We start from the raw sequence: 27,572 nt of genomic DNA, 5'->3' as shown, positions 1-27,572 counted from the left end.
TTTTTTTTTCTAAAATGTTCAAATTTTGACTCTTATGTCGAATTCTGATTTGAAAAAAAATTCAAGCACGCATCGCGTGCAAAAAATTCTAGTATTAACTAACCCAAGTAATTGACTCAAGTCTCTTTATGGACCTGATATACTACTAATGCATATGGGTCTCAATATAGTATGCACTTAAATGATAACGTTAGTTTGAATTATTGGACAAACTTTGTCATTAGATCAGTTAATGATGAGTTCAAAAAGTAATATCGCGGGTGCATGGTGTCTGTTTCAGTGACTTAGCATATACAGGTCAATCTACAGAGAGGATTCATATAGATTGATGTTCAATTAATTAACTATTTCAAAAGAAAGATTGTTGAATGAATGATAACTAATTAATGCTAAAATAAACTACATCAGATATGGGTGTAAATCAAATAACTAAAACCTAGGGTATACGTTTGGTCCACCAGGATTATACCAATTCAATCAAAACTATACAATTCAACAATTCTTAGGAATTGAGGTTGGCTCACGTGGTGAGCTTTCTTATCTTCCTTAGCAAAGTCTAGGGTTCAATTTTCTACACCCAAGCATTTGCTTGGAATTTAGGAGGGGGGGGGGGGGAGGTTGGGGTGTATGGCTTGTAATAGGTCTATGGGTGGGGGATTTATGCGAAGGCAACCAAAGATGATTTCTTCTTACCTATTACAAAAAATAATTCAAGGATTGATTGATGAGTAATTAGAGTCTTTTGTATGTCATATGGCCGGGTAATAACACCTTTCGTTCAACATATATATGCAGTATGATCGCTAATATAATCTGATCTACCAATTGTAATAAGTCTCTAATAAGTATGATCTTTTAATTCTAACTCTTATTAGCTAAATGATAACTCATGATGTTGCATAATTACATGAACTAAACAACAATAATAAATCAATTGGAATTACTCTAGTCTATTCCAAACATTGAAGAACTTTAAATTATAATCAAAGAGGTATAAACCTGGCTTTCCTCACTTTAGCCTTAGAGATGGATTATTAACTCATAATAATAAGGGACGTAATCATAATTAATATCCCTCATGATTGCTTTAATGCTATGTTTGGATAGCAAGATTTCATTTCAAATCCTGGATTTGGATGAAATCTATTGTTTGGATGGCATGGAATTTGAAATTATGGAATTTGTCCAAATTCTTATCAAAAGCCTATATTAGTAGAATTTGAAATTCAAGCTATTACCTTGTCATTTGAAATTCTCTCCTCATACATATCCCAACTCCATGAGTATTTATATCCCAACTCTACTCATTCTCTTTCTAATATTTTTTTCTCTCTCCTTTAGTAAACCCACACTTTTTCTCTCTCTCCATTAAACCTCTATTTCTCTCTCCTCTATCAAACCCCCTTTACAAAACAATGATTAGGAATTGAAATACAAACTTTAAATTCCAGATTTCAATTCCATTATTTGAAATGAAATACAAGTTTCCAAACACTACCTAAAGGGATTTAGCAAACTATTTAATTCCAATAAGATGCATCTTCGTTTAGGGAGCTCGTTTCTTTAGTTACTTCACAATTAAGCGTGCTTGGCTGGGAGTAGTTCAGGGATGGATGATCTCCAGGGAAGTTTCTCGGGGTGCTCATGAGTGAGGACAAAATATACTGGAAAAAACTTGTGTTGGTTATTGAGGACATTTGTTGGTCCTAGATGCACATTGGTGACGATAAACTCGACTCCGTATGGGTCAGGTGTTAAAAATGGTATCAGAGCAATCCTGCGATTGCATGCTAATCGTGTGAATAATTAATTTGAGGTTAGCCGCCTAGTGGAGGATTCTGGGGCAATATCATTGGTCGCGGTTGAATATGTGATTAGTTTACGGGCTAGGGTAACCCACAGGTCGTTGTAGTCGAATATATGGAGTCTTAGATGCAATAAGGGTGTTGATATCCGTAAGTGGGGGTGTATGTAATACCCCTCATGATTGCTTGAAAGGGATTTATCATACTACTCATTCCAGCAAGATCATCTTTCTTTTTAAGAGCTCGTTTCTTTAATTACTCCATAGTTAAGCGTGATTGACTGCGAGTAATTCACGGATGGATGACCTCCTAGAAAGTTTTTCATGTGCGCATGAGTGAGGACAAAATGTGCCGAAAAAATTTGTGTTGGTTATTGAGGATAATTGTTGGCCCTAGATGCGCATTGGTGACTACAAAATCAACTCAGCATGGATCAGGTGAAAAAACACTTAAAATAAGTATCTTGAGAAATGGCTCGGTTAACGGGGAAAGGCCGCTTGACGAGGCGACGATGATTTTCAACTATGAACTTAACAAGGCATACGCTCGGTCAACCGAGAAAGACCGCCGAGTCGGGAGCGCAAACCAAGTTCTTCGGTCAGCACATGTCGCCTGGTCCACCTAGAAACAACGCCTAGTCAGGCTAACCTCGCCCGGTAGGGCCAAACAGCCCGATCGAATAGGCGAGTAATTTTCTTTAGCTTCCGACATAAATTCTTCCTCCATGCCTCTTGTAGAACTTCCCGGATCTAGGGATGACAATTGGGCGGGGTGGATGCGGAGGATGGTACCTCCATATCTGCAACCGCATAAAATTCTCATCCCATTCCCTGCTTCACCACCAATTATGGGGGAAAATTCCAAATCCATCCCCACCCCACCAAGTATGTATTGAAACTCATCCCCGCCCCACCACCCGCATGGGTACCTGCACCCCCGTTGTACCCACTTCTTCCCCGTTCCACCACACGCATGGGTACCCACACCCACTTCGTACCCACGTCATACCCACATATTTATATTTTGCAAGATAAAATTATTAATATATTTTAATAATAAATATGTGGGGTGGGCGGGGGTGGGCCGGGTATAATATAAAATCCACGCCCGCTCCACTACCCGTTGCAGCGATTTTGATCCGCATGCCCACCCCATCCCTGCCCCACTATCATCCATACCCCGAATCTGCTATGGACCATAGGTGAAGATTAGACTTCACTTCCATGGCTAGATTAAAGCATCAAATGCATAATCTACACAGGAAAACACAAAGGAATAAAACCAAGCCCAACCATATCAAGTCATACAAAATGGAGCTCAAAGGAGTTCAAAATAGTACTCAAATGCTAAGGTAACGGGGTAAAAACTCTATACAAAAATCGACACATCAATTAGGTTTGAATAGTTAAGCCTCTCAAGCTTTATTCAAGCTATTTGAGTATACCGAACTCGAGTCTAATTTTGCGTCAAACTACAACAAATCTTAACGAGCATGAATAAGTAGAGGTTTGGTGATCTTAACGAGCAAGAGTCGAGCAGCCTCTGCTCGAGATTGACTCGCTCGATTAGCACCCATAGGCTTGACTTTCTACACAAGATATATCCACTTCATAACTCTCTTAATTATTTGGCAGTAAGAAATAGTATATATGTTGTCGTCCTGTATTTTGTGGATGGATCAATCCAAAATAAGCAAGGTCCATCGGCAACATTCTAGAAAAAATTGATTCTTCAGTTGCAAGAAGTAGCTAATTTATGGAATGAGGAAGACTAGGTCAAGAACAGAAGCTCAAAGCCTTAAAGAATTAGAATCGCTTCATCAAAAGATTATGGGTTTGTTCAGCAATAGCTTTTGATGTTGATTTTGGTGTTTGGACTAAGTCTAAACTCAAATAATGGTGAAAAGTAGTGTTTGGTAAAATAATGTTTGAAGTATCTTTTGGCGTTTAAACTGGTGTTTCAGAAGTGCTATAAATATGAACTTTTGGGGTACAGATAGCTTTTCAAGATTGAATATATAGTTTATATTTGTCATTGTTGTAAAATAACAACTAGTTCTACCGAACACTAAATAAAAACAATTTTCACAGTTTAACTCTGACATCTAAAAGCTACTTTAGTACAATAGCTGACAGCTATAATTATAGCTAACAGCTACCGCAGTAGCTAACAGCTACCGCTATAACTAATAGCTACAACGACAACTATTTTTTTGCTGAACATAATCGTACGTTTTTAAATCAGTAGTCAAAGATAATGGAATGAATACCCTATAATTGTGGCGAAGATGAAGAAATATATTTTGGTCACAACACTAATTATCTCTTCACTAAAGAAGTGTGTTCAGTAAGATAGACAAAGATCTCAGGAAAATGAAAACTAAAAGGATAAAAGACGAAGTCAATGTGGATATTTGAGAATCCCTACAAAATAGGAGTTGATGAACATAATCCTAACAAATTGAAATCGGATACTATAGCATAGCTTAAGTTTAACTCATAAATATGTATAAATTGTTTAGGATAAATCTTTTGTAAAAGCACAACATTAATGCAACAGATCACACCATATTCTCTCTCACTCATTCCCTCACTAAGTTCTCCATAGTTCTTTCTAAATAACTAATCGATTACAAATTCAAATTGTAAGTTGTATACGTATTGTGTTGGAAACTAATGAAATCTTTACTTACTTGACTACTATTATACTCTCAATTGTTCAAGATAAACAACCATCCGTATTGTTTGATTCATCGTTCGTTTTCGCATCTTGTAATGTTTATATCATAAACTTCAAGCCAATGATTAGGCTCTGTGCAAAATTCGTCCAAAAAAATACTCATAGATGTAGTACGTTCACAAAATGTAGTATCTAAAAGCCAACATAATGTAAACAATTATTAGCTATATTAAGATAATTTTCAATTTAATCTCAAACAAAAGATAAAGTGTTCAGACTATTCTAAGATATTTATTTATTGGTAATGTAATAAGTATACCACCTTCAAAAGGAAAATGTAATTAGTATTGCCCATACGTAATATCACCCATATAAGAATATACAACATACTAAACAAGTATCTTTTTTATTAGCTTAACTATTGTTTGGGCTCGATCGAAGTCTCATAATATATACTTTTTGATTAAACTTTAGTAGTTGAAGATGACTAATGTCATTTGTTTAATTAGCCTTTCATTGTGGCTCAGCCTATTTGTTTAGGGGTACCTATTGCAATGGTTATTTTCTACTCATAATGAGCCGAGTCATATAGTGTGAATTATGTTCACACTCTATCACATTACTGTACTTTGTGATGACCCATCTTATTTTGGTGTTTTTTACACTATTTTATTAGTTCAAGACATCAAATATCTTTATGTTTTCTATTAAGTCAATTGTTAGGTCTTTGTTGTGGCTTATGTGTATGTTTAGGGAGTGTTCATGACATTGAATTTTTTGCTCTTCATATTTATAGATTTTATAAACCAATCTTTTTTTGGTGGAGGTGTTGGGAAACTTACCTTGTGACTTTGAGGTCACAAGTTCAAATCCCACTACCTACTTGTGTTGGGGAGTAGGGATTCCCTTATATCCACCCTACTTTCAAGCGTTGACCTGTGTAGCTAAGCTAGCTGACCTGCTATAGGTGTTGGTCCAGTATGGCCCTTCTTGCCAAGGGGTCCTCAGTGGGGGGCCCTGAAAAAAATATTTATAGATTTATATTGTTAAATATAATGACATATTGACGTTTAAAGTTATTCCTTTGTGAGAAAGTTTCCAAATGTCTCCTTGTATCTTTTGAAACATTTTAGAATATCATCAAATTGTCGTATGTTCTGAAGATTAGTTTCCTAATTCCATAATTAATTTTGGTTTTCCAAAAATTTTAGAATGTGTGTAGTTCAATCTTCTACCACAACTCAAAGCATTACAAGTTTGTTTATCCAGATTTTCAAAATAAAACAATTCCCAATACTAAATTGAAATATTGAAACTAAGATTTGTAAAGTTTGTTGTTAATGCAATTAGACTTATCGGTAGTTATTGTTTTCTACATTAAAAAGCAAAACGATATAATATTTTAGTTTTTTTTTACTATATTGAGAGGTTAAAAGAAAACATTTTCACATCCCCCCCACCCCACTGTCTATTTTTTCCCCCCCAACTTTTACCTTGGAGGATTGTAATTTTTCTTCTTCTTTCTATTTTTTCAATATGGCAACCAATTACTTTGTGGTTTGTAATATATGATCATATATATAGTGGTATGTCTGATATCATTAAATCTTCAATCCATGAGTAGCTTTTTCAAATTTTGAAATAAGGTGAAAATTTTTAATTTCAAACAAATTGCAATATTTATATTAGTGCTGGCGGGAACTTTAATTTTGGAGCCAATATTTCTCCTCCAAAAAAAGTGGTTGCAAGCTAAGTGAAATGTTGAAGCCAAAATACTCCCTCAAAATTTTGGCAGATCACACGTGAATGGGGAACTAAAACAAACTGCTAGCTGTCACTATCTCTCCATGACCCACACATCTAACTTTGAGTATAAATAATCTTTTCTCTCTCTCAATATGTACCTGAATACTATTCCTTCTAAAACTCTATGCAAAAGAAAGGGTAAACTAATAAAGACGGGAGGGAGTATCTCTTATGTTTTCAGATGAGTGTATAGCGTTGTTGTAGTCCTATATTATAGGTTGTCTTTCTTTTCTAATGTATATATCTTGTTGCTTGGGACAACCAATGGTTTAGCTTGGGGGAGTTTGATAAGTAATACTTATATATAGTTTTTAGGTGCATTTAGATTGCATTTTAGAGCATTTAGATACATATTTAGGTTCATTATTGCATCACATTCTTCAGTTATGTTATTCTACTCTTATTCGGTATGTTTTCTTGTTTTTGATGAATTTCATGTAAATAGAACGTATTTGGAGTATAATTAGCTAAGCTTGAGGATTAGGACCGCTTGGAAGTAAGTTTCAATGCTTAAGGATCATTACGGATTTTTTATAGTACGAGTTTGAGCGAAAACAAAGTGGAAAATCATTAAAAGAAATTTGAAAAAAAGAGTTGTGTCTACTCTTATGACTTTAACTTTTTTATTTGCTTCTTAGAATTGAATAGTTACAAGATATTTAGAAACTAGACTTGAAGAGCTTTCCAATGATAGGTGGCACTCCCCGAGGAGATATCTACTCAAGGAGTTACGCCTTTCAGAAGATTGCACTGATTCTGCTACAATCTGTTACCGTACGCGACGATCACTAATCCGCCGATTTAATGATTTATTTCTAGACTTTCCTTATGTTGTAAATTACTTTCCTAGTCATATTATGTTACAATCCGACTTGCGTGGACCCGGTTCATATTAAAGTTACTGTGCACCAGGCCCATGCACCTGACCCGCGACAAACACTATATTACACGTAGATACACTATATCATAAATAGATACACTATATTAGACAGAAACACACTGTAGCATATATAGAAAATATTACGTGCGAAAACGCATTATACTACATACAATATATCATAAATAAATACACTATATCATACTGAAAGACACTATAGAAAATATTACGTATGAAAACGTATCAGAATACAAAAAATACATATACTATATTACACATAGATACACTATATCATAAATATCTTAATCTTTTATAACAGGTTCAAGTAAGACTAACTTTGGATGATATACATGAGTTATATTGTCAGCATGCTGCTATAATACGGTTCAGTAGAAAAAAGAAGGGACATCAGTGGTGTAATCATTACAACTCACATGATATGGATCAGGTGCACACTAAATTAGCGTGCATCGGGTGCATACTAGTTTTTTTATTGGGTTATAGTATATCATTTAGATTAGGAATAACTTTTTCTCTCTATCCTCCCTTTTCACGTTAGTTTTATTTTTCTCAGTTTTAGTTTTTAGTTTTCTCTTCTTTTTTCTCTCTAGATTCTAGTAAACCCTAATTTTTATTCATCTTCATTAACATGATTTCAATTTGTTTCTTTCATTGATTTCTTTTATTATACTTTACTTTGTAGTTTTATATTTTGCTCTTTATTTCATGATTGAGTAGTTTTATTTTTAGGGTCTGGAAATCCATATTTATATAATATGACTCTTTATTGATGTTTATTGATAGTTTAATTAGTCAATGATATTTCTAATTGATTAGTGTTTTTATTGTTAATCTTGCAACCTAATCAATTGTTTTATTAAATCTCACTAATAAGAGTTAGAATTGACCAAGATCTTACTTTTAGAGGCTTGCATACAATTAGCAAATTTGATATGTTTGTGACCGTACTGCATATGTTGATTTGAGAGCATTAAGACCCGGCCATATGATTCTTTGCTCTAGATATCTGATTAATTGAACTATTTGAAGATATTTTGATAGAATATAGTTAAAAACACGGTGAACCATTACCCTAAGTCCTTTTAGTTTTATTTTTATAGTTTAGAACCTTAATTATAATATATATTTTTTGACAATTCAAAGTTGTTATTGAAAATAAAAAAAATGGTGATTTGAAATACAACCTAGTCAAACGAAACTAAAGGCCACAAATGGCCCAAACAACAAAATCTCAAACAGAAAAGAATACCACAAAAGCTACAAGTAGTCTCAAGTACTTAGCTACTGAATGAAGAGACTTATTTCCTGCTCATTACAGTTACAAGCAGTATTAAAAATTATCTCTTTTACAAGCGTTTGCATAGGTAGATTGCCACTGTAAAAAGTTTCATGTTTGTTTGCTTCCGAATGGCATACACAATAATCTCAGTGAAGAGGATCACAAACACTTGAGCTTCAAGCTTCTTCCCTTTTGCTTTGCCAATCACAATTCTACTTTCTACATCAAAGCATGAGGGAGTATGGACCACTTTTATCTGCTGCAGCACCTTAGTCCACACTTCAGAGGAGTAGCTACACTGGAAGAATAAGTGTTGTACAGACTCAAAACTAGTAGACCATAAACAACAAACTAGGACACATCCAAAATTCCATCTAATAACTCTATCACAAGTAGCAAGTCTATTTTGAAGGGCCAACCACAAAATAAACTTAATTTTTGAACTTGCATGACTATTACAAATTAACCTTCTCCAATGGACATGGTCAGACCTGCCTTGAAGGATCCTATACACTTTTTGATGCTGAATAAGTGACAGACACCCAGCCACCAAAATCATCAATCAATTCCCTAGATTTGACAATCTTCCTAAGGATCCAAGATATGTTGTTACTTATAGCAACATTGTTAATATTAATCCTTCTCAGTTAGTAGGCATTAATCCATTGAACCTAGAGCTTATCTACTTTAAAAGAGATATCCCACAAAAGCTTAAGCATATCAGCTTAATTCCAAATAGCCATGTTGGCAAGATTCCAGCCCCCCAACAACTTTAGGATTAAAGAAAGTATGCCAAGAAACAGGAGCTCTTTTAGAATCAAGAGTTTTCTCTGTCCATCAAAATCTTCTACAAACCATCTATACAGCTTTAATAAGCTTCTTAGATATAAGAAAGATATGAGCCCAATAGTTTCGCATGCTGCTAAGCATACTTCTAATTAGTTGAAGTCTTATAGCATAGCTAAGAGATTTTGCCATCCAAGACTGAGCTATGGCTGTGATTTTATCAACCAAAATCTTGCATTGTGAGAAATTCAACTTCCTGGCAGCCAGAGGCACTCCAAGATACTTGAAGGACGATTGCCCACTCGGAGAGAAATAACAACAACAATAGCATTAGCCTCCTGTGTAGAGACACCAGCAAAATAGATACAACTCTTCTCAATACTAGCTTCCAATCCAGAGGCCAAAGAGAACTTTCTAAAAGCAGCCATGATCTTAGTCACAGAGCTATGATTTGTCCTTGCAAAAAGCAAGAGATCATCAGCAAACATGAGATGAGTGAGGGTAATTCTCTCACATTTTGGGTGAAAGTTGAAGTCAGGATTGTCTTTGAATTCTCCCAGACATTTAATCAAATATTCCATGCTTAAAGTAAAAAAGAAAAGGAGATAAAGGATCTCCTTGTCTGAGATCTTTCTTAGCTTGAAATGGTTTAGAAGGCAAACCATTTAGTTGCACTGAATAATAGACACTTCAACACAAGCCATGATCCACTCTACCCATTGGTTAGGAAACCACAGTTCAAACATCATAACTTTAAGGGAGGACCACTCAACTGAGTCATAAGCCTTCTTTACATCAACCTTAATCCCACATCTAGGGGAAACATGAGATCTTGAGTAGCCCCTAATCAGTTCAATTGCAAGAAGAATGTTATCTGCAATGAATCTATCTGGAATGGAACTTGCATGGGAAGGGTTAACCACTTCATGCATCACCTGACCAAGCCTATTAGTAAGCACCTTAGCTATAATTTTATATAACATAGTGCAACATGCTATGAGTTTAAAGTCCTTAGCAAGTAAAGCTTGGTCCACTTTAGGAACAAGAGTAATGAGAGTCATATTCATAGGCATATGTATAAAAGCATTATGAAATAATTCTAACATAACTTGATATACATCATGCTTAGTGACACTCCAACTCTTCTTAAATAATAAAGCATGGAACCCATCAATCCCTGGGGATTTTTTTTTCTGAAATTCAAAGTTGTTATTGCTAACCAAAAAAAAAAAAAGAAGGATACAAACACCAATTCATTTAACTAAAGGGTGTAAAGCATCAGTATCCAACTTAACCCACCTTCTAGGAAGGGTTGAAAAGTTAGACCCTTCATGTGCTACCCTAAAGTGCCTATAAAAGCAACAAACTGCCAACACCAGACAGAATTAAACAAGCTACATCTATCTATACAGATGTTTTTATATCATCTGGAATTCTACAAGCTACATTAAACAGAATTAAATCTACTGTGTGCTCAGGTTGCTTGTGGGTGCCTTCAAAAACATGATTGTTCCTTTGCAGCCAGATGTTGTAGAGAGCTTCTGAAAATATCATCCCATGCAGTTTACTGCACTTGGTTTTCCTCCTACATTTGTTTACTGCTATAGTAACCTCATCCATGAAGGATATTGGTCTTCTTGTTATGCCAAGGAGTCTTAAACAATGCATCGAAATAACAGTTGAGTAGTTACAATTCAAAAATAAGTGTTGGACATCTTCCTCTGTATTATTACACAAGCCACGTACATGTGGCATCATTTACCAAATTCCACAGTGCTAGTCAGGTTTTTGTAGCAAGTCTGTTAAGAACAGCCAACCAAGTAATGAAGATGCTTTTGGGTGAAGCTTTGTTCGTTATTGCAAAGGAGCCTCTTCCAGCTAACCTGAGCAATAGGATCTCTGAGTGCATTATAGCACTTTCTAATGGAAAATTTGCCATGCTGCTCATACTCATGCGGTTTAGTGCCTTCTTCAAAGTAACTCCTGCAATTCGTGATTTTCTTTAACACCTAGGACATACCAACAAGAAATTTCATAGTCCATAAATTATTCCTCTTAATGTAAAAAGAGTGAATCCATTGGATCCATAGCTTTTGATTCATAGTAATGGCCCAAAAATGTTTAGCATATAGCAGCTTTATTCCAAATCTCAAGATTTGTGAAATTGAGCCCACCTCCAGTTTTAGGAAAGCAAGTCTACTCCCATGACACCATAGCTTTCCTTGAGAGTGAATCTTTGCCCGTCCATAAATAAGACCTACAGAGACTTTGAATCTCTTTTAGGATTTTCTTAGGTAATATGAAAATCTAATACCAAAACACTTGCATACTCAGAAGGATAGACTGGACTAATTGTGCTATACCTGCATAAGATAGGAGTTTAGCTGCTAACATTTTAGTCATAGCCATGATCTTCTCAATTTAAGGCTTACAGGTGGCATATGATAGTTTCTTGGTGGATAAAGGAACACCAAGATACCTAAAAGGGAATTCTCCCTTAGGTATTTTAACTATATTTTCCACAACTGATATAGTATTATTAGGTACATCTCCCATGTAGATATTACTTTTTTGAAGATTAGCCTCCAACCCTGAAGCTTCAGAGAACATAGTGAAAGTTGTCATAAGCTCAGTAATAGAAGCAAGATCACCTCTACAAAACATCAATAAATCGTCAACAAACATCATATAAGATATAGAAAATCTAGAGCACTTAGGGTGAAAGTAGAACTTTTGATTTTCTTTAAGGGTGCTTAAGCATCTAGAAAGGTACTCCATACCAATAGCAAATAGGAAGAGAGATAGTGGATCTCCCTGTACGAGGTCCTTTTTTGCATGAAAGGGAGTACAAGGTTTTCCATTAAGCAAGATAGAATAGGAAACAATTGACACACAGGCCATGATCCAAGTGATAAAGCCTTGAGGAAAGCCCAACTCAACAAGCATGCTCTGTAAAAATGGCCACTCTATGGAATCATAAGCCTTCTTGAGATCCACCTTAATTGTACATCTTAGTGATATACCCTTCCTAGTATACGCTTTGATGAGATCTATAGCTAGGATAATGTTGCCAGTAATATTCCTTCCCGAAATAAAGCATGCCTGAGCTGTGTCCACTATTTCTCCAATAACGACATCATGAAGTCTATGGGTTAGGACTTTAGCAATGATTTTGTAGACTAATGTGCAACAAGCAATAGGTCTAAAATCATTAGCATAAGTGGGATTAGCAACCTTAGGAACCAAGGTAAGGGAAGCTATATTCATTTTAGAATCAAGATGACCTGTCTCAAAAAATTCCAAAACAGCAGCATAAATGTCTGGTTTTACATAATTCCAAGTTTCTCTAAAGAATTTGGCATTAAACCCATCTAAGCCAGGAGCCTTATTGCCATCAATACTGAATAAAGCCCTATCATTTTCCGAGAGTGTAATAGGTGCACTTAGTCTGCTTCTAGTAGGTAGACTAAGAGTATAACCTTTCATGATAGTCGGAAGATCAATGCTAGGTAACTCTCACTCTATTGCATTTGCCCATCAAGTTACTATAGAAACAAATCAAATCTTCCTGAATATCTGCAGCATGCTCCAGTCTAGTACCAGTTGAGGAGTAAAGAACATCAATAGAATTCCTGGCATGTCTCTCCTTCATTGCAGCAAAGAAAACTTTGCTATTAGAATCCCCAGCTTGCAACCAATGTATTCTTGATTTTTGTGTAAGAATACTTTCTTCAATCTGCAACCACTTCCTGAGAGAGTCAAGATGTTGTTGTTCTTGATTATGCAGGATAGGATTGAACTGATCCCTGTGAATTTGGGACTGAACCATGTCAAACTGCCTCCTAGCCTCCTCAATTTCCTCTGTTATATTACCATAATGAGTGAGCTGCAGAGTTTTAATTAACTGCCTGCTTACTGCTTTCAACTTATTCCAGATGTCCCTCAAATTGTCAGCTGCTCCATTTTGTCTCCAGGCTTCTGAAACTTTCTCATGAAATTGAGGGTGACAAGCAAATGATCAAATAATTTGAAAGGTCTTGCTCCCTGATCAGAGCCTTGATTTAAAGAAATCTAGAGGAGATTATGATCTAATATAGGCCGATTCTTAACTTCAACAGTTGTATGGGTGTGGCTAGCAAACCAAAGAGTATTGCATAGGCATCTATCTATTCTGCTAAAAATCCTTTCAGCCCCTTGTCTCTTATTATTAGATCAAATATAAGACTCTCCAATCCCCTTAACTTCAAGTAATGTAGTGCTATCAATCAAATGACGAAAATCAAAAGTTTCATCATTAGAAATTGGCACTCCATTAAGCCTGTCATCACTTTCTAAGACTGAATTAAAGTCCCCATGACAATGCACTCAATTGTGGTAGTGGCAGCTAGGTGATGAAGGGTGTTCCATAAAGGATTCCTATCTTCAATACTATGCAACCCATACACAGCAGTAAACAACATTTTGTGGTGGGTAGTCTTATCAGTAACTAAGCTGTGAATGACTTGGTCAGAGGTAAATATAATCTCAACAGTAATCATGTTATAATTCCAGGCCATCCATATCCTACCCCTAGGACTATGAGCATAATTCTCACACCAATTCCAGCATCTCCCAAACTTCTTCTGAATTTTCTCTTTATTATTAGATCTAACTCTAGTTTCAGTCAAAGCAAATAGAGTAAATTTGTTTCTAGAAATAAAAGTTGTTACCTCCTTTATTTTGAGAGGGTTATTAAGCCCTCTTACACTCCATGTGCAAGCATACATCATGGTAAGTAAGGGTTTTCACCTGCATTATATTGAGCTCACCAGTGGTCTCCTCATCAACTTCTTGTTCTTCATCATTTTCGTCAAGAGATAAGCCTTCAGTGTTGTCAGTGCATGGAACAATGATCCTTTTTCCCCTATTCTTCCTAGTCACCATCTTTCATTGATGCACAATAGGTTAAATAGGAGAAGTAATTGCACTAGGTGGGTTAGATGGAACCTTTTCTGAAATTGCAACTGGTTGTCTTTGTTGCCCTTCCTCAGAGACTGGTTTTGCGGGAATAACCACTGTAGGCTGTGTCTGCTTTGGAACCCATTTCTGCACCACTCTTAGTTTATTCAGCTGCTGTTACGGTTGATATCTAGCTCCACAATTATGACCAATCTTTTGACATTTTTGGCAAAAGGGAGGCCACCAATCATATCTAACATCTTGTTTAATAGTCTTTCCATTAGCATCCTCAAACATAATGAATTGTTGTCTATCCTTAGTGACATCTATTTCCACTAGGATGCGAGCAAAAAAAATAATCAGCCGCGCTTATTGTTTCATTGGCAAATGCTTCCAAAACTTCAATATTCTCTACTCTTACAGATGATAGAGGTCCAGTAGACGATCCTAGTCCCGACGAGCTAGTTACTAGAGTCGTCGTCTTCTTTTTCCGTCCCATGTTACTGGAGGGGTGCACGGTAGCATTCACTCATATCGTGCGCCACTAGAGGGTTTTGGGAGCCATGACATCCTTGTTATGATTATTTATTCCTGATTATAACCTTAATTATAATATTTCTAATCTTCTCTAGTTTCTGCATATCTTACAAGCTAAATTTAAAACAGCCATGTCTCTGTGGATTCGACCCTACTTACCCTACTACGTTGTTATTTTGAAGGAATTATTTTTGATAAGTCTACGACAACCTATCAATTTCGAACCTCAAAAGTTGCAAATCCTAATTCTCTCTCCTCTATTGGTGCTCTCTCTCTCTTTATTTCAAACTGGTCCCCAAGCTATTGTGGTCGCTTCTTCGACCTGTTGTAAGTAATGTGGTTGATGTTCGTCATCGGAGTAGGACGAGAGAGAAGGGGGGGGGGGACAATGAGGGAGGGTGAAGAAGAGGATGGGTGACAATTTCATGGTGGTGTGCGAGAGTATGTTGCTATTAGACGACAAACGAAGGACGATGTGGTGTTGTGGTGGGTTTTGTTTAGAGGGTGGTGCAGTGGGCGCTTATTTGCTGGGAGGAAGAGAGGAGGGAGAGTCCAAAAGGGAGGAGACAGAAGAGGCGTGGTGATGCAGAAGATGGGTGGTGTTATATATGGTCAACTGGATTTTAGTACTAAGGTCTGGGTGTTGTTGGTGGTGCGCCGGATGAGGGAGAAGTCTTGAAGAAAGATAGTGTGAGTGGTTAAAAAATTAAATCGGAAGACAGAGAGAGGTTGAATGAAATTAGGAGTGAGAGAGAAATTGGGTTAATTAGGGTAGGATAATAATTAAGAATTATTGGTCAATTAGGAGTTAAAACCTAATGGAATTAATCGCCGTTACTTATTAAGGAGATAATGATGTATTGTTATAAACTTAGGGATATATGGTTAATCGTGAAATTTATGGATATTTGGTAAAATAAAACCACTCCAGAACATTTAATGGAAAAGCCTGATACCTACATGTTGGAATTTATTGCAAGTAGGAACTTTAGTTTGATGGTAATATTAGGACACACTCCCTCTTTTTTAGTTGACCTATTTCCCTTGGGCACACATGTCAATGCACTATTCTAAACCTTTGTATATCTACTTATCAATAAGCAAAAATTACAAAAAAGTTGATATTATGAAAATATACATTGAGACGAATCTAACAAGATCCGCACATGATTATATTTTTCCTCAAGTACAAATCACAAAAGATAGTCAAAATTACACACGTGAATAATATCAACAGCCAAAAAATGTCATTTAAAAAAAAGGAGGAAGTATCGAAGTGGTTAGAGGTTTGAAACCTTTTATACTACCTTTGTTTCTAAATAATCTACACACTTTATTTTTCATTAGAATCAAGGCAAAAGTGAAAAAGTAGGAGACAGATGAGAGCAAGTATGAAAAGTAGGGAGTAAGAAGTACAAAAAGTAAATAAAAACAAATAAAGGAGAGAGTAAAATGGGATAGATGGATTTTAAGTGTGTTTATTTATTTGGTAAGAGACCACATGAGGGATAAAAGTGGAGAATAATGATTAGACAATTTACCTTATATAGATAAAGTAACGGTGTAACCAGTAAAAAGGAACGACTCGAAAAAGAAAGTGTGTAGATTAAAAAAAACGTAGGTAATACAGTTTTAAGGACATTTAAGTAAGAAATGTCATGTTACTAATGAAATAATAGCGCCATGTCCCCTAAAAAAAAAATAGTGCCATGTGAACATATGACATGCAATGATACATGACGACCTATAACTTTTATATAAATATCTTAATAGTATATATAGATACTAATATAGATTTACTACAAGTTACCTAAGTACTTCATATATTCCTTATTATTGATATTTCTTCTTAAAATCTTGACACATTTAAAATCTTAGTGCTCATTCGTTATTGTTTTTTCGTTTTAGTTTTCAATTTTTGAAACCGAGAAAAATTTGAAAATAAAAAAATATAGTTTTTATGTCAGTTATTAGTTTTTAAAATTAATATTTTTGCTTGATATAAATACAACTACATTTAAGTTTTTTAAACCTTTTATATTATATAACTTTTATATTTGTAAAATCAAAAAGTAAAAGCTTAAAGTGATTTAGAACGGACCCTCACCTTTTGATTTTTAATATTACCCAAGGAGCTCCTTTTTTTTTTAAATATGAAGTCCGAGTAATAGTAGTTTAACCATACTAACTCTCATGGTTATGACTTTTCAATCAGGATGTTCAAAATGTTAATACAAATTGCTATAAGTTATCATAAAGACTATAGAGAGGTTTGAGTTAAGTGCACTCTTAGGCCCTAAACTTTCAACTTTATTGCAGTTTAGGTACTAATGTTTCAAATGTTGCAATTAAGGGACTCCATCCAAGATTCAGTTAACTTTTGTAACTTCTGTTAAGAGTAGCTATTAATTAAAAAAAAAACAATAACTACATCATCTGCATTAATTGTAGCAGCATAACCAAATTAAACCTAAGTTCAAAAGCAATTTGTTCCAATAGTAAAAAAAAATACAAGGATAAATAACAGAGCAAAGACAACAACTTCAATCCAAAAAAATCTTCAAGCATAGCAATTAACATTTGAAAGCCAAAAATGTTATCTTCTGCTCTTTGATATATAGTAGGTTAGTTGTGCTACTTCCTCCTTGCTATTTGAAACAGGTATTATCTGCAATAATTATCCAAAATTTGTTTGTTAAAATTTTTAAGCTTTTTACTTGGTTGAGGAGAACAAAAGAAAAAAGAAGTAAGTGAAGTCTTAATTGTATCTAAGTGGTCTGAACAACTAAGTATTAATGAAATCTATAAATAATAATGGACTTTAATGAAATTATTTACTGATAAAGGCTTACCTTGTTACTTCTAATTCTTTCTCCGAAGTCTTTTCGCAGCTGCAAGATCTAATAATCCTTGGCTTGTTATTGTTTGTGAATGTTGTGATCCCACTTCAGTTTGTGACTAATGATAGTCTTTAGTAAAGTTGTATACACTTTGCTCTCCTTCATAATCTGAGTAGAATGCTGCACCCCTTGCTTGGTTTTGATTGTTCCTTGGTTGTATATGTTGCGTAGATTGAGGCATGGGAACAAACTGCAACAAAAGATCGGAATCAATTAAAGTTAAAAATCTGAAGCAACATATTGAATAGAATACAATTAATTAAAACACATGACTTACATTTGCTTGTCTTTGATATCCATTAGGAAAGGTGTAAACTCCAACTCCTCTATTATGCATTGGCACACTTGCACTATTAGTGTGTGAAGTACCTTCTCCATTATCAGACCTCCTAGATGTTTCAGTTTGGACATTCTTGCTGCCTCTTTTATTATGTCCTTGGATCCCACATAAGCTGCAAGTCATCACAGTCCCTACTTTCTTCATCTTTCCTGATTTTGTAACTTCACCAACTTGCAACCTGCTTTTTGTTTGAGGTCTATGTTGTACCTTTTTTAGAGCCGGGGCAATCACTACTAAGTCTGAATCAGACCATTCTTGTGGTCCATTTAATGGCTCCAACAGGTATTCATAAGCTTTCATATACACTCCCTTCCTAAAGTAGTCATTCACATACTGCTTAGGCTCATTAACCTTATTCCATATTGCTACAACTGCATGTTTGCAAGGTATTCCACTAACTTGCCATGCATTGCAACTACATGTTTTTTCAGCTAAGTTCACCACAAATTTAGTCTGAGTTGCACCTCCCGAACACCATAGCAGAAACCACCATCCCAAAATGCATTCCAACCTCTGGCCCATATTTTATGTTTCTCAACTTGTTGCTGAATTCTTGGACATAACAACAAATCCTTTTTTCCAACCTCATCTCATTTTTTGTATAGTCTTTCCATTAAACCTTCCCTAATATCTTCGAGCATTGTAATGATAGGATTGTGTCTGCTATGAAGAATATAGGCATTGAATACCTCACTCATGTTGTTGTCCACACTATCACAGCTTGACATTGAAGTGTAGAAAGCTCTACACCACTTTCGGTAATTTCTTTTCAAAAGATCTTCAGCTGCTGCATTAGAGATCCCCGTCATTACCTTAATCTGAGCCTTGAATTCATTCTTTGTGGTGCTTTTAGCTATTATCCAAAAAAAATTTCTAAACTCCATACCACCACCAAATACTGTCCTAAAATTACAGTATACATGTCTTGCACATACCCTAGATTCAGCTTGTGGGAAAACACTTGACACTGCATTTATAAGTCCCTTTTGTTGATCAGACATAATGGTGTAGCCTGCACCTTCATTTGTTCCCAAATCAGAAGCTAGCAACTCTAGAAACCAAGTCCAACTCTCGGTACTTTCAACTTCCATAACAGCCCAAGCTATGGGAAACATTTGATTGTTCCCATCTCTACCAACTGCAACCAAAAGTTGTCCACCAAATGGCCCTTTAAGAAAGCAACCATCAAGTGAAATAAAAGGTCTGCAACCTGCCATAAACCCTTTCCTTAATGCTTCAAAGCAGAAGTATATTCTTTCAAACACATTACCATTCATTTTCAGCTTCACAGTGTTGAATCTGTTGCTCTTCAGTATTTCAGCAGCATACCTAGGGAGTAAGGAGTATTGCTCTTTGTATTTCCCACAATTAAGGCTTGGCCTTTCTTTCTTGCTTTGTAGGCCATAAACCTACTCACTTTGATTCCCCATTCCAACCAAATGGTTTCAATTATGTCATGAAGTTTGATGTATGGATTCACCTTGAATTTTGTTCTATAGTTAGATGCAATCCATGAGGATGTCATTTTCTTCCCCTTAGATGTCCTACCACAAGTGTGTTCAGGATTGTGTGTCTTCACCATAATTTTTTTTTACCTCTTTCCCATGATGCCCATATCCTCCAAGGGCAGCCTTTATCTTTATTTGAGCACACAACACCCATCCCGTCCTTGTCATTTCTGCTAAATGGAATGTTTCTTCCTACTTCAGTGGAGTAGTCAATTATTGCCTTTCTAAATGAAGCAGCATTCTCAAAGACTTGGCCAATATAGAACTTGGACTGTCTGTTGTCACTATCTTCTAAGAACCTATATTTTTTCTTGTTCTTTGCATCTGGTTCAGGTCCAAGTAAGTACCCACAATCATCACTATCTGATTACTAGGGCTATCCAAGTCACTTTCCCCTCAAAGTCATTTGAGAAGTCATTGAGACTCTCGCCTTTGTGTCTGCTAACTTCTTCAACATCACTAACTCTGCCTCATATGACATCTGTTTTTTTGTTCCTCCCTAACCTTATCCCTAGCATTTACAACTTCATCATTATCTTCATCTGTACCATCGATATCATAGTCTATGTCCCATGACGAATCAATTGCATTCATTGTTGGGTTATGCATTAACTAAGCAGAGAAATAAAAGATTGATTGTTGTATCATCACCTAGCTGAAGCCATGATTGTTGTTTTCATATCCCAGTCAATTGAAGAGACTTGTTCTCACTCATCACTTCCACACTTTCATGTTCTGCGTACACATGAATCACCTTATATTTCAAGAGCAATGCCAAAAAAGGATCAAAGGTACTCCTCTCAAAGCCTAAATATCTGATCCCATCACTGAAATTTTTGTTAGGGTCCTGGTAATGTAGCTTGATTATGTCTTTGTGGCCTAACTTGTTGATAATATCTCTAATGTAAGACATTGATATAGTCTCTGGTATGTCCTCAAACACATTGACCAAACCCCCATTATACACAAGATCACAATCTTCTGTCCATTTCCCACGTCATGGTGCACAATTAAACATGGGTTCAATACAATTTCTGCCAAATTAAAATGGATAAACTTTATCAATAATAAAGTACATAGCATAAAGTAAAAGCTTGACATAATGTAAATGTTGCATAATGTAAATGTAGCATAAAGTAAATGATCAAAGAAGACAAATGTATAAGGTAATGATTTTTTTTTCATAATATTAGTCACTTGACATACATTATATAACTTGTCTTCAATACGACATTACATCAATTCGTAATTGAAGCTAAAAAAAAAAGGCAAGTTTGAAGAAAATAAATATTGATAAACCCATATCATTTCCTCAATGAACATAAAACCTCAACCAAAATTTTCTATATCCAATAAAACAGAACATAATAAATAAAATATTGAAAGTATACTTAATTAATCCTCACTAATGATATCTTCATTCAAAATAACTGAACTTTAACAAATATAACATGTGTGTTTGAGTGTGGGTTAAAATTATATAATAATACACACAAATCCTAAACTCTAATTAGTAGATAACTTAATTTAATCACAACTTTCAACAAACCACAATCAAACAAAAATATAATTCAATAATCAAAATCAACCCAAAAAATCCTAAATCAAAAATTAAGCCAAAAAAAATTTGAAAACATCAGCAAACAACAAAAGGAAAAAAGTATAATTCGTTTGAAGCAACTTAGAGCACTCCAATGGGTGACTTTAGGTCCTTGCTTGCAATTTGTTAAAAGTTAGAGCTACTTGCTTTGTTATTGGAGTAAAAAAGAGGTTGTAGCTTGCAAACCAAGTAGCTCCACAAAGCAAGTAACTTTGTTTAATTTTTGTGGGTCTTACTTATACCTTTCCATCTCACTTTCCAATTTCATAATAAATAACATGTGGGACCTACAAAAATTACAATGATTGTAGCTTTTCATTGGGAGAGGTTGTAGCTTGAAAATGTTGTAGTTTGAAAATCTTATGTGGCATACAAAACTACAAGTGATTGTAGCTTACCATTGTAGATGCTCTTACCATCAAGAGGAGTAAGATTGGGAGGCACCCTAGGTGGTGGAAACCAAGAAAAAAGAGTATTATTTTTGGCAATTTGTGGAGCAAAGTGGAAGAAGGCTGCCGTATCATAGAAGAATTCTATTTAAAACTACTAATATGCTCTTTTTTAATTTGAGAACAGATTAAAAAAAACGAGGCTTGAAAGTTCAGGCCCAAAATATGCTGTAATTGTTATGCTTAATGGAGCTTTTCTAAAGATAACGGACGTTACTACTTAGTCCTTTAATTGCAATATTTAAAACATTAGTACCTAAATTGCAACAAAGTTGAAAGTTTAGGGCCTAAGAGTGTACTTAACTCGAGAGGTTTCGGTCAGTCACACCTTCCAAATTATTTCAAATCACTTTCTAAAACAGCAGGTCATATAATCAATGATGTGAATGGTGAAAGATATATTGAAAATCATGTGAAAGAAAGAAATAAAAACTCTATTAAGGAGCAAAGAGAATACTACTATATAGTAGTATGAAATAGGAAATTGTTGGGAAAGAAATGGATGGAAGCAACTAGCAAGTCACCAACTGAGGAAGTAAATTATATTTGCAAAACATAAAAAACAGAACTCAAGGCCATGCAAAGGAGCCACCACACCTGCCACGTTCTCTACATGCACCATGCAGTGCCTATAATTAATTACGCTTCACCCACTTCATAGAATTGCTCCTATACATACATACTCTATATACATTACACCATTACCTCAAAATAAGAGAGTTCTCTAACATTCATCACTCGGAAAGAAATCAAACATACAAAAAAAATGCCTGGAATAACAATAGGAGATACGGTGCCAAACCTTGAAGTGGAAACCACCCAGGGCAGATTCAAGTTGCATGACTACTTTGCTGATAGCTGGACTATTCTCTTCTCTCATCCAGGTTTCACTTTTTTTTTTTCCTTGTAATTAATTAATTACTTGCTACTGCTAGTTATATATAGCAAAATATTTTCTAAAAATAATATTCTATATATAGAAAGTTCAGTTGAAAGATTTGTGTATATGACAAGGTACTTTTTCTTCTAAAAAAAAATATGGCAGCAATTTTTTCACCTTAAATAAGCGTTACTCGTGTTAGAACTTATCTCTATGAATCTCTATTCTATATGGGAAGTGGGGTAGGACATCAAAATATTAGAAATCCCATTTTACCCTCATAACATCCCTATTCTAACTACTTACTTTAATGCAAAAATAAAAAATAAAACTACCTAATTAATTTAAAAAATAAAAAAAATATTACAAAAAGAAAACAATCAACAATTCAAATATTCCTAATTTATTAGAAATAATTAATAATTAATTTAATTTTCTTCATCTCCTAAAATAAATTAATTTTCTACGTATTTTCGCACGCATCGCGTGCATATAAAAACTAGTATAATATAAGTTACCCCTTAACATGTTAAGTCCGCCTTATATAAGAGATTTTGTGCTGAAATCATAGTAGTAGTAGTTTTTTTTTTTTGATAAGTGTAGTAGTAGTTATTGTTCTTATTATTATTTTTATTAGAAACTTTTATACTATTGAAACTTATCTGAACAATTGAGAACTTATTAGAAACTTATATTTTTCATAAATAAGTTAAATTAAACAAATCATAACACATACTTTGATATCTTATTTTGGTGCAAGTAGCTCTCACTAAAACTTTACCTGAGATTATAACGTATTTAGCTCCGTTTGGTTGAATATATAACATATTTTCATGGAAAATAATTTACAATGAAAAAAACAATTCAAAATAATTTTTTCGTTGTTTGGTTTCATGTAGGAAAAATGATGAAAAGAAAGGAAAATGAAAAAGAAAGTAAAGAGGTAGAGTTAGGAAAAGAAGAGATAAGAAAAATAAAGGAAAACTATTTTTCTCTTATTTTGAAGGAAAAATGGTTTTCCATTATTAGAAAAGCAATATTATTCATAAGAGAATGGTTTTGCACTTTTTTTAAAACCAAACAATCTAAAATTGAAGATAATGGAAAACAATTTTCAAAAAAAAGTTTTACGTTGTATCAAACTAGCCTTAGGCTCTGTTTGGTAGGGCGTAGAACATTTCCAGTGTAAAATGATTTTCATGGAAAAAAATTTACAATTGAAAACACAATTCCAAAATAAAAATCATTTTACAATTGAAAACACAATTCCAAAATTAGTTTTCCGTTTGGTTCCATGTAAGAAAAATAGTGTGTAGGAGAGATAAGAAAAACAGTTTTCGTTTCATTTTGAAGGGAAAATGGTTTTCTATCATGGGGAGTATAATTTTACTCCAAAGGAAAATGGTTTTACACTCCTTTGTCAACTAAACAATCTAAAATTGAAAAGAGTAAACAGGAAAACTGTTTTACGCCCTATCAAACGGAGCCTTAATTAAATGTAGTTTTCTTGAAACTTATAAAATTTATCTAAGCAAACTTCATGTACTTGTGATTTGTGAATCTGAACTAGGTGACTTCACACCTGTGTGTACCACTGAACTTGGGATGATGGCGGCCTATGCGGATGAATTCTCAAAAAGAGGAGTCAAGCTTTTGGGTTTGTCTTGTGATGATATTGCCTCTCATAATGAGTGGATCAAGGACGTTGAAGCTTATTCTGTGAGATTTTAATCCTTCCTTCTTCCTTGGTTTTTGGTGTCTAATCTTTCATTGATTTTTGTCTTTTAATAAAAGGAAAAAAGGTGTATCGGATTTTTTTTGATAGACTTGATTTTACTTCATTATAATCTTGCTTGTATATGCTTCAGTAAATGATATATACGTCTATAAATGAATGTCACAAGATATAAATGGACCACACGTGACATGTGTATAATGTTAAATTATGAGTAATAATAAACATCTAATAGATAGATACATCTACATATTATACAAAACATTAACGTTTGTGCATATAAATATACTGCGTGTATATAAACAAATAGTGTTCTTTTGTAATGTACCAAAATAAGGGGAAAACAAGCTGAATATTATTTGTTTATACACAATCACCATTTCTTATATCCACAAACATTTGTTAGATGCATTTGCCAGTTAGATCGTTATCATTCCTCGTTAAATCATGCCTACATATCAAATGCAAGTAACACTAACATTAACATCAAAGATGAACATATCTTTGCAGGGGAAAAAAGCAAGTGTAGCTTTACAGTCTGGACTTGTTTACCGTGAATTTCATAAATTGCACCTATATTACAAAGTTTTTTTTTCTTTTATGAAGTTGACTTATATGTAAATTAGGGGTGTTTTTTTAGGCAACATTGGCCTTAACACAACAAATTATGGCGCGGTTACACCCCCTATCACAAACTTTGACTAGTAGCCAAAACACCTAGAACTATTGGCCCGGGTGTAGCGAGTGTTTTTTATAACACAAGAGCTAATTTTTCTTCCCGGTGGTGGGAAATCTGTGTTAGGTGTTTTTTCCATATCCCCTTTTTCTTTACTTTTATCCTATATTTTCATTGATTAGAAGCCTAAATTACGTGAACGTATGTCGAGAAAAGTTAGCACCGGCATGATTTATGATACTCACGGCACACAGGCCAATAGTTTGTGGTGTTTTGATTACTAGTCAAAGTTGGTAGCGTTGTGTGCATTACTGCATTATTTGCGTCATGGGTTGTGGTGCTAGGTCAATTTTGCCTTTTTTTTAATGTGATTTTGGGTTACATGAAATTTGGGGCAAGTCTTTTATATACACAAAAGTTCCACACTGCCTTTAAAAAATCCTCTTTTTTAACTTAATTGTTACTCCAATGAAATTCAGTCACATATCACATAGGCATATTGAGATAGGCCTTTATGTGAATTATGTTAAGGTGTCAAAAGTTAAGCATATTATAAACATGAGATTATGAATTCAAAAATGATATTATATCGTTATTATGTGATTAGGGAGGACACAAAGTAAAGTATCCAATAATAGCAGATCCAAACAGGGAGATAATCAAACAGTTGAATATGGTGGATCCTGATGAGAAAGGTCCTAACGGACAACAACTTCCTTCTCGTGCCTTGCACATTGTTGGTCCTAATAAAATGGTTAGTTTTGCTTTACTCTCTTTTCCTTTAGTTGCTTTGTATATTTGTTACAAAAGAATGAAACATGGATTAATCATAATTTTCTGAACATGGAAATCTATGAGTACTTTGGCTCCCTTTTACGGTGAAACCACCAACGCTACAAAACCCTCTCAAGTCTCACCAAGTTGCTCACGTAAAAAAAAAAAAAAAAAAAAAAGAGAAAGACCCTTAGCTTACTTTTCATGCATTACAAATCCAACTTTTAGTTCGATTAAATTGGGACAATTTGCGAATAGAACCTTTAAATATAGTTTTCTTTTTAAGGGAAAGACCTAATAAATCTTTTCTAGTTCAAAATGATCTAATATGGATATTCCAGGTTGAAGTCTAGAGTTTAGATATTCTTGTTAGTGGGTTGTTATTTGTTATTCTAGTATTAATTTTGTTACAAGTATCAATAGGTAGATGTTAAAATATTTCTTTAACCTATAATAACAAAAATGTAGTTCCTTATTTTCCCTCTCTTCTCCTCCCTCTCTTTTTGTCTACTGTTCTTCAACCTCAAATTCATCAATGGCTTCACCTTCTACTTATGATTTTCTTCCTCCCTAAACATGAAATTCAACATTCCATTTGTAATCAACCCCAAGTTGCTAAATTCCGGCAAAATGTCAACTTTCTTGGTGCACATTTTAATTTCCTTTCGTTATCTCTGTAGCTTTAATTTGTTGTTATCTTAGGCAAACTCCTCTTTAAACTTTTGTTACTTCTCAATTAACAATAGTTTTCAGTTCATGACTAAAGGAGCTGTTCAAATTGAAAATTTGAGAGAAGTGTTGCAACTATTGAAATCGGACACATCACGATACTCCCGCCATTTTTTTTTTTAATCAAAGTCTGTCTTTTTTAATCAAAGTCGATCTTATACGACTGAATTGACACTCTGAGAGAAGTGTGCTAGTATACTCTTGCCTTTTTCTGACTAACATCGATCATGTACATATACCTAATGTTCAGTTGAAGAAAGTGATTGTCACATTGAATGTAGGTGAAGCTAAGTTTCTTGTATCCAGCATCGACGGGGAGAAACATGGATGAGGTGTTGAGGGTGGTAGACTCGCTTCAGAAGGCTGCCAAGCACAAGGTGGCCACCCCTGTTAACTGGAAACCTAATGAGAAGGTGGTCATCTCTCCTAGTGTCAACAATGATCAAGCCAAGGAGATGTTTCCTCAAGGATTTGAAACCACTGATCTTCCGTCCAAGAAGGGTTACCTCCGCTTTACTCAGGTGTAATTTGGACAAGGACGAAATAACAACTCCCTAGCCATTAGTATAGTATATAGAAGTATCATATATGGCATGTTTATATCATATATGGCATGTTACGAATAATGGTTTTAGATACTTTTGATGTGCATGATGCTATGTAGTATAGTTTTTCTATTTTGTTAAAAGGCTAGTAAGAAGCGTTAATCCCGGTTTTAAAAGCCAAACACATGACCAGTGGAAGGTGTCCATCTTTCTTCCCTTTGTGCAACATATATTACTATACGTACTATATAATACTTTTTGAGTGTTTTTAATTGCATGGTTTGCTTTTTGGTATTCATAAATGTTGCTATATTTGTTTTTTTTACAGTTTTTTTAAAACAGCAATATCTTGAGTTATATATATGAAAAAAAAATATATAAATTATATATTTGAAAAATATAAATTAGGATGAATTAAATAAAATCTAATCTGATTATATTTTTTGTGACAGAAGGAGTATTTTGTTTGCTAATTTTGTTAGGTTTAGTTATTTTGCATCATTATATATGAAAAATAAACAAATTCAAATTGGGTATGGATGTGAAAAATAAACAAATTCAAATGGGGTATGGTTAGCTTCATTTTATCGTGAGGTTTTATATATCAAATTTTTATAATTTATATATATATATTCGAGATATTATCGTTTAAAGAAGTGTCTTGGTAACCTGAAAGAGCAAATGATGTAATTAAAAAAAATAAGAAGT

The 27,572-nt window shown here is 34.4% G+C and overlaps 2 protein-coding genes across 2 annotated transcripts; one reads left to right on the top strand and one right to left on the bottom strand.

Annotated features, from left to right (window-relative positions):
- Window positions 1–8,534: 8,534 nt before the first annotated feature.
- Window positions 8,535–9,834, bottom strand: LOC125495556 (uncharacterized). The gene is made up of 3 exons (XM_048640311.1): window positions 9,537–9,834; window positions 9,332–9,462; window positions 8,535–8,765 (listed from the first exon to the last, which is right to left on the bottom strand). Exons 1-3 carry the CDS (start codon window positions 9,832–9,834, stop codon window positions 8,535–8,537), a joined length of 660 nt encoding a protein of 219 aa, XP_048496268.1.
- Window positions 9,835–22,207: 12,373 nt separating this feature from the next.
- On the top strand, window positions 22,208–27,136 carry LOC104884628 (1-Cys peroxiredoxin). The gene is made up of 4 exons (XM_010669313.3): window positions 22,208–22,409; window positions 23,976–24,124; window positions 25,424–25,570; window positions 26,601–27,136. The coding sequence occupies exons 1-4, from the start codon at window positions 22,292–22,294 to the stop codon at window positions 26,844–26,846; spliced, it is 660 nt and encodes a 219-aa protein (XP_010667615.2). The 5' UTR covers window positions 22,208–22,291; the 3' UTR covers window positions 26,847–27,136.
- Window positions 27,137–27,572: the final 436 nt, after the last annotated feature.

This window comes from Beta vulgaris, chromosome 3 (genome assembly GCF_026745355.1).
Source record: "Beta vulgaris subsp. vulgaris cultivar EL10 chromosome 3, EL10.2, whole genome shotgun sequence".
NCBI lineage: Eukaryota > Viridiplantae > Streptophyta > Magnoliopsida > Caryophyllales > Amaranthaceae > Beta > Beta vulgaris.
This window is presented reverse-complemented; position numbering and strand designations above follow the sequence as displayed.

Coding starts and splice junctions, on each gene's coding strand:
- LOC125495556 (XM_048640311.1), bottom strand. CDS start 9,834: ATGGAATATTTGATTAAATGTCTGGGAGAATTCAAAGACAATCCTGAC. Junction 9,463..9,536: donor AGTGGGCAATCGTCCTTCAA/GTATCTTGGAGT, acceptor ATAAAATCACAG/CCATAGCTCAGTCTTGGATG. Junction 8,766..9,331: donor CTAAGAAGCTTATTAAAGCT/GTATAGATGGTT, acceptor TTATTCTTCCAG/TGTAGCTACTCCTCTGAAGT.
- LOC104884628 (XM_010669313.3), top strand. CDS start 22,292: ATGCCTGGAATAACAATAGGAGATACGGTGCCAAACCTTGAAGTGGAA. Junction 24,125..25,423: donor AGGACGTTGAAGCTTATTCT/GTGAGATTTTAA, acceptor TTATGTGATTAG/GGAGGACACAAAGTAAAGTA. Junction 25,571..26,600: donor TTGTTGGTCCTAATAAAATG/GTTAGTTTTGCT, acceptor CATTGAATGTAG/GTGAAGCTAAGTTTCTTGTA.